Source organism: Thalia democratica, chromosome 9, assembly GCF_965202585.1.
Source record: "Thalia democratica chromosome 9, ktThaDemo2.hap1.1, whole genome shotgun sequence".
Lineage (NCBI taxonomy): Eukaryota > Metazoa > Chordata > Thaliacea > Salpida > Salpidae > Thalia > Thalia democratica.
Window position 1 is genome coordinate 8,617,143 of NC_139173.1, and position 8,506 is coordinate 8,625,648.

The 8,506-nt window shown below is 25.1% G+C and overlaps 1 protein-coding gene across 1 annotated transcript; it reads left to right on the plus strand.

The window, feature by feature from the left end:
• Positions 1–249: 249 nt before the first annotated feature.
• LOC145844742 (trypsin alpha-like) lies at positions 250–8,506 on the plus strand. Its single transcript, XM_082952165.1, has 8 exons — positions 250–289; positions 379–476; positions 709–794; positions 1,223–1,382; positions 1,521–1,605; positions 2,007–2,146; positions 2,399–2,551; positions 8,438–8,506. The coding sequence occupies exons 1-8, from the start codon at positions 250–252 to the stop codon at positions 8,504–8,506; spliced, it is 831 nt and encodes a 276-aa protein (XP_082808291.1).

An 8,506-nucleotide genomic window follows, 5' to 3' on the forward strand; every position in this document is an offset into this window, starting at 1 on the left:
CTATTCAGCTTTTTTTGATATCTTAAAAGACAAGTGGAAGTTCACTTTTGAACTTGTATACACTATTTAATTTAACTTCATGTTAAATTAAGATATACAAGAATAATATTTAAAAAGTAAACAAGCTTGTTTGCAGCAACAAGTGTTTGCCTAGACTTAAAGTAAATACACTTTTAAGAAATTTAGCATATGTTCATTTAAAACACTATAAAAACAGACAACGAATTAAAAATTAAAAAAAATACTATTATGTGGATCGCAATCGCATTACTGTTTTCAGCAGTGTCAGGTGCTTTGTTTTACACTTTTTGTCTAAAATTTAGAAACATAATATCGAGTTTGTTAACAGAAAATATAACAATTAAATTTACGTTTCAGCTTCACCGCTAGCTGGCGTTGTGCCAGTAAATGAAGCAAATCAGAATCAGAGGATCGTCGGAGGTTCTTCGGCTTACGAAGGACAATTTCCATGGCAGGTTCGTGTGGAACTACTTGCTTTTATATTTTATTGTTGTTAATAAAAACTACTACGGCGAGTTGTAATTTTAAATAGTTTATCTTCACGATTTTCACTTTAAACTTCAAAATGCTTCAAAAAAGCGCACAACAAAACTCTGTATAATATTCTTATAGTAAATAAATGTTTTTGTAAATACAAAAATGTCAAATAATGAACTAAACTTTAACAACAAGTTATACTTGTTACAGGCCTCACTTCAAAGGTACGGAAGTCATTTTTGCGGCGGTTCTTTGATCTCCACCAGGCACGTGATGACCGCTGCTCATTGTTCATAGTCAGTTGTTGTTTCAATAAACATTACGTTTGAAATATAACATTGTTTTAAAAAATACTCGTAGTACTTGAAAATATTTAGAATGATGTTTGTTTTTAAACTACTTATGGTAATTAAGTGCTGTTGATTTTTGTGATTTGTTGTCTAGTGCTGAATATTGGTGAAAAATATTTTAACGTCGGCTAAAACCGTATTATATAAAACAAATAATGTAGATATTTTTTTAGTAAAAGTATAAGTTTTATTTGTGAAAAGTTCAATTTCTGCATAAGGTACGATATTTATTACAAAAAGATGTTTTATACAACATTTTAAGATAAGAAGAAAAGTTATTAGGGTCAAGAACGATTGTGATACACTGGAATTAACTTTACTAAACTTTACACTAATCATTTTGTTGAGAAGACTAAATGAATCATTTTTTAAAGTTCTGGCACCGTGGTTGGTCTTGGTTCGACAAACTGGAAAACCCCCGAACAGAGTATTTCCGCGTCTTACGTCACTTCCCACCCGTACCACAGCTCGTCGACTTACGATTACGATTTCGCCGTCATCACCCTGTCCAAGTCCGCATCTCTAACCGGAAGCGTTAGTCTTTCAGTTTGCTTCATTTTTTAAAAATTCTTTGAAAATAATCAAACACTAGCAGTTTGTTTAGAATCAATTTCAAACTACCCTTGTTTATTTTTTTCTTTTCTTTCAGTTAATTGTTATAACTTTTTAAAGGTTGACACAATTGAAATGGCTTCATACGGTGCCGAATTCACTGGATACGGGTACGCTTCCGGTTGGGGCTACACAACTGAAACACGTAAGAATTATTATAACGTATGTAATTAATAACTTTCTTGTTTGTATTGTTACTCAACTGAAACACGTGAGATTGTATAACAGGATTTTCTAAACTCATTTTTATAGTTACCCTCTTGACAGAAAGTTAAAAAGTATTCGCCCCTCTCGATTATATGTCTCCCGTTTATTAACTACCCTCTTGCTTTTCACCACTTTACTAATTATCGCCAACTTTGATAAAACCTGATCTTATAGCTGATGTTACAAAAAAGCATGTAAAAATTTTATTTTGATATTTTAAGCTTTTATCTAAACTGCTACTTAACATCCTTTACTCTTCAACATATCAGTCAACACAGCTAATTATAATAAAATATGTTTATTTATTATATGACTTAATATAGCTTATCTTATCAACAGATCAGTCGACACCAACATACATGCAGTACGACTACATCAAGCTGGTATCCGCTTCAGATTGCCAGAATGTTTGGGGATCCGTGGTAACCATCACGGACAGAATGCAGTGCGTCGGCGGTCAAGGCACTTCCATCTGCGGGGTTTGCTACGTCGTTAATAAAAATAATAGTATCTGCAATACGTTGTTTTAAATTAAAAAAACTAGGTTAGAGTAGACAATTTTTAATTTCTGCTAACCACCAATAAAGTACTCGTGTTTTTAAATAATAAAACCATATAAAACTATTACTTATAATTTTTTGAACACAATCATTTTCGAACAGCATAAAATGGTTAAGTATTTAAAAAAAATCAACTTTAAACTTAAAAATTAAAAACTTTATTATTGTCAGGGTGATTCAGGCGGTCCACTGGTCGCATTCGATTACTCGACATCGAACTACGTTCTGATTGGAGCAGCCTCCTGGGCCCACGTGACCTGCGATCCCGATTATCCGGGTGCATACGCCAAAATATCGGCAGTCAGATCGTGGATCGACAGCATTGTTGGATATTAATATGTTGCGATAATAAAAACGTTGAATGTTTACTTTTGTTTTTTTGATAATTATAAATAACTTATCTCTAATGTAAAATTTATAATCCTTTGAAATATGATGAATAAGAAATTAAATCGTTTGTTTTGAACAAAAAATTATTACTTTTAAAAACAATAAAGTTTATATCTGCTATTAATGTCAATATACATGGTCATAAGTTAAGTATAAACTTACTAGTTTGATTTTGTATATTTTCTTAAACATATTTTTATTGAAATTACATTTTAATTGGAACATTGTAGTTGCAAAAAAGAATTGAGTTGAGCAAATTACAAACGTTGATTTAATTTAACTTATGAGTAGATTACTTATAAAATTATAAATAAAACAGACTAAAAATACTTAACATTCAGAAAATAGAAGTATAACAGACCTGAAATAAAAAAGGCCAATTAAAATACTGGATTTTATGTGCTTTTAAAACTAATCACTTTCAGTTCCTTGTCAATTTTTAATACCTTTCTTAAGCTCAGTTATAAATTAAAAACAAAAAAATATTCCAATTATGGAATTAATCAAAAAAAAACTTGATTTTAGTTTAGAATAAACACTATTCAATTATTTGTTTTAGTATACTAACTAAAACAGTAACTTACTTTTTCTTATTTTTATAAGTGTTTTTTGTCATTTTATGTCAAACTTTGTTCAAATACTTTATATTTAAAATAAGTATTTAGTTTTCAACAAACGTATTTGTTTTTAATTTTAATAAACTAAGATGGATATTTGAAGTCATTAACTTTTGTACAAATAGTAACTTTACTTATTATTGCTTTTTTTATAAGAAAATAAGTAAATGTTTACATTAAATGTTTTGTTTACAGCCATTTTTTTTTCTATGGTACATTTAGTCAGAGTTATAATAAACCTTTATTTTAAAAAAAGATTTAAAACAAAGTAGACTGTCATAGTGAAAAATAATCAACAACCAGCATATCTACAAAACTAAAATATATTGTATAAAAGTAATGACTGGTATAGGTTATAATATTGAAGTTTAGTTAAAAGATTTTAAAACTGCAAAATATTTTAATATACACAATTCTTTGATGAAAAATCAGTTCGTACGCCTTACAGTAAAACTAAAAATAAAGGGATTTGATAGTTGAAGCCTTTGTTAAGTTGAAATATCATTAGTAGAGTTCTTTAAGTACTCTTTTATAAAACATAAACAGGGTCGCTTGAGATTTCCACTACTAGCAAAATTCCCTCAGATACACAGTAACAAAAACTAATTAAATTTTGTTTTAACCAGAGCGTATTATACGACAAATACTTTGTTTTTAAAACTTTATTATGTCAAAGATCGAACAAGACAAAATTTCAAGACTAATTTTGTGGTAATATATAACTAATAGTTTATACAAGTTGAAGTGAAGCAATTAGTCTAAAGTTAATTTATACAAAACAAAAAGGGATATGTCTTAAAATAATTATTCTAGTGACAGTAACTGATATATAATAAAAAATACATAATAATAATAAATTTTAACACAAAATTGATGTTAGTTATTGAATTTTTAGTAAATATTTTGGACATAAATAAGTGTTTTTGAACTATAGCTGGGTAAAATATTTTATTTAATTTTAAACGTTAATTTTAAAATAAAATTACACATCAAACTAAAGAAAACATTTTTGTTAATAAGTTATTTAACTAGCGATGTACACTAACAAACTATATTTTTGAGTCCTATAAATTGTTTATTATCAATTAAACGACAAAAATACGCACAAAATATCAGTTATCGAGTTGCACACTACTTGGGTACCTTTTAACGTCTTGTCTAACTCTATAATATACATTAATACTATCTTGCTTATATTAATGCTTCTGTAAAAAAAAAATATTTGAATTAAAGGAATCTGATAAATTTTGATTTATTGTAATTGTTCTAATAAAACAAATTTAAACCTTTATTTTAGAGCTTTAATAAACTTGAAATATGCAACCTTGTTCGAATACCAATGATATTGTAACTAAATTAGACTATTAATTCAGTAGTTTTGTTCAAAAGTTGCTTTTATTCATAATTAGTACTAAGATTATATTTCTGTTTCAAAAATTAAATTTTTAATAGTGAAAACAAAACTATATAACTTTGAATATTCTTAATAACGTAAAATATTGTGAACCATTGTTTTTCTCTTTTTTTTTTTTAATTTTGATTTAAAAAAACATATTGCGGTCATTAACCAGCTTGTCTAACTTTTTTGTCTAAACATTTTGAAAACGGGATCTACTTGGTTAGCCAATGACTAACTCGCTGTAAAATAAATTTGGGTAACAACAACAGATCATTAATATGGAAATGCTAAGACTTAATGGTCTCACCCACTATATATTCAACCAAAGCATATTTTTCGTTTGCAAACGCAACTTTGTAAGGGCAAAATTAGTTTATATGTAAATGGTATATGATAGCTGTTTATTAAGTTTTGTACATTAGTTAATAAAATTATAAATTAAACTGAATAGAATTCTTTTTAGCCGCGATATTTGAATTAACTAGTTATTTTTATAACGTTTCACATCTAGGTCAACTGTATTTAAATTATTAACATTGGTAAAGATAAATAAGTAGTTTTATTTTTAAAAGCTAGTTTTTGGATAACGTTAACAAGCTCTAGTATAGTTAGTAGTAACAATTGTAAAAAATTTCAGTTAATGATTTTTGTAAAAGTAACTTATATACCGGAATACATTTTGTTATAGTAATTAGCTTTTTATATTTTTAAACTATTTTTTAAATTAACAATGTCGGTAGCAAAATATCTTCCAGGTTTTAAAAAGCTACACGTTCAAAGGTCTATTTTTGGTTCAAAATTAAGTTTCTGGTAAAAAATTGTGTTAAATAGTATTATTAAATTAAAAAGGTATGTTAAATCTTCTTTAAATGTTTTTGTTTAATATTTTATTTTATGATGAAAGAAATTTTTTTATCTATACAATAGATTTTTTGTATCAAATTTAAATTTTAGTACTTTACATGTAGAAGTTTTAAACTGCAGTTTTTCAATTTTTTTTATTGATTTTTGTTCAAAATGCCAAAAAAAATTTTTAATTTTTTAAATTACAGTTTTTTTTTAGCCTAATTATCTAATAATTTTTTCAATACAAAACTATTATATTTTAGGATTTAAAATATATTAAGTAAATTTTTTTAATATATTTTAAGTTTTTGTAAAACACATAGTAACACGATCAAAAATGCTCAAATTGTGAAGTTTAAAAAGGTGTAAGATATATAAATGCAAAACCCGCGATTCAGGAAAGCGAGCCGTAACGTGGTGGGTAATGTGTCAGATCAAAATTTTTAAGACCTATGGTACCTAGGTTCAAAGCCAGCCAGTTGTAAATTTTTTAATGTGCTCATTTACCATTTCTATAGGATAAAATATTTATGATCTATAACAAAGTTGTATTTTATCTTAAAGTATATTACTTAGTTCAATAATTTTCACACAATTTTGTTGTAAAAAACAAACACTAAAAAATTATTAATTATTTATTTCATAATTAATACTATAGTACAGATAAATAAATATTTATTAAATTAAAACTTTATTTTTTGCACAAAAGTATTTAAATATAACAAAAGTACGAACATGTTTTCATCAAAATGTATAGAAAATAAACAAAATAAGAAACAGTAAAAATATAATAAAAAACTGGTAAAATATTATAAATTTTTAAGTTTGTTTGAAAGAAAAATTTTGCAAAAATATACTCTATTAACTTTTACACTATTAAAAATAGTTACTAACACAAATAGTTTACTACCATCCGGCTTTATAATAAAATAAAAAACTAAGCTTTTAAAAGCATTTTATTAACTATAAATTAGTTGAAAGTTGGTTTGTTTTACTTAATTATTAAAATCAATTAAAGTTGAGCATTTAAAAATCAATGAATTTTAAAATAAAAAAAATTTAAGTAGCTATAGTTTAGTAAATATAAAGAGAAAAATAAACATCAGTAATAATTTTTTGTAGATATAAAGTTGACTTAAAATGTAAAGAAACTTTTAAAGCAATTGATAAAAAACTGCTTCAAACAGTAACTTTTTTTTTAAGACACTTAATAAATTCATCAAAAATAACATCAAAAATTGAAAAACATAACTAAAAAAAGGCAAACCTGTTCACATTTTTAAATTGTAATTAAAAACCAAAAAATAAAAAAGGCAGACATGTTTACATAATTAATAAAAAAACTGTATTAATAATCATTGATAAAAACTGTTTCTAAACTAACATACAAAAGCTAATTTGAATCTAACTAATACACTAGTTAAAATCAATGCAAGCCTGGTCACATTTTAATAAAACAAACTATATGAATTTACAAAATTGAAAACATGGATCAAACTTAATTTGTCTCAGTAGTACACTTAACACAATTCAAAATCAATTTTTTTTTGGTTTGTAAATAAAAAGTAAAATTATACAAACAAAACATAATCAAAAAATAACTATCACTGAAATTTGGTAACGATTAAACTATAATTAACACAATTTTATCTTAATAATAGTTCTAATTAAAAAGAAAACCTAAGACAAGCTCTGCCACCATCTCTTTTTTGATAGCTGAAAGATCAGATGGACAGATTGAAAAATTCATACTATTCTTGATTTAGAAATTTTTTACAAAATTTTGTTGCATAAAATAAACACTAAAAAATCATTTATTTCATAATTAATATTGTAGTATAAATAGACATATAATGATCAAAATGAAGTTTTAATATTTTGCACTAAAAATAACTTAAGTATCATGTGTTTTCATCAAAAACATATAAATAGAATCAGAAACAGTAAAAATATAACAAAAAACTTTAAACAAAATTTATTTAAGTTTTGAGATATTGTAATTTTTGTAGAAAGTTTCCAATACAAACGTATGTACCTCAAACTTTCTGGAAACGTTCCTTTTATAGTTTAAAAGTTTTTGAATTTTGCTATTTTAAAATATTTGAAATAAACAAAATATCTAATTACTGCAAGGAATGTTTATATAACAATCAATCATATAGAATAATTTTTTAATATAATATAAATAGAAACTAACATAAATGTGAAGTATGATGTCCTTTTTCAAAGATTGAGCACTGTCATCCTATTTCTCCCTCTTGTATGAAGCCATTATTTACTTTAATAAATAATATACAAATTTATTTAAATTGTATATAAAAAATTATAAACCTGTAAATAAACATAAGTTAAATAATATTCTGTAGTTAATGATCTTAATAATGTTACAATTTGTGAACAATAAACTTTTAATTATTATTTATATATAATTTTAATACATACAATTATTTTTTTTTAATAGAAAAAGATCAGTCTCACTCAATCTTCAACAACAATAAACGTTCATTTACACTATTACAAAAACAATTAATTGCTTTGTGACTAATAAACTTTATATTTTTAATCTCTTTAGTAAAAAAACCTGCATATAGAAGTTAGACCCACACTTGGGCTTAAACAATCTACTAAACAGCGTTATTGTATTTGGATATATACCGATTAAAACTTTTTTCTTAAAAAGTTTTGTCACATACTTTTTATCATTTAGATCAAAATATTTTTCAAATAAATGTTTTTTATTGTCTTTTTTAAATTGTGACCAGTTATAAAAATAATCAATCTAATCATAATTATTATATATTATATTTTTTTTATTAGATATGTCATTGCTTATAATGTCAGTATTACAAAGAAAATTTGAACAATTAAAAATTAATTCCATAGCTATTTTAGGTTTTAGTTTGTTGGTTAATAAGCTATTTGTAAAAACTTGGTCACCTAAAGTCAACAATATTAAAGGATTTGAAGAAGGTGAAGAATAAGAAGGTGAATAATAAAAAGGTGAAGAAGAATAAAATGGAGAAGTAG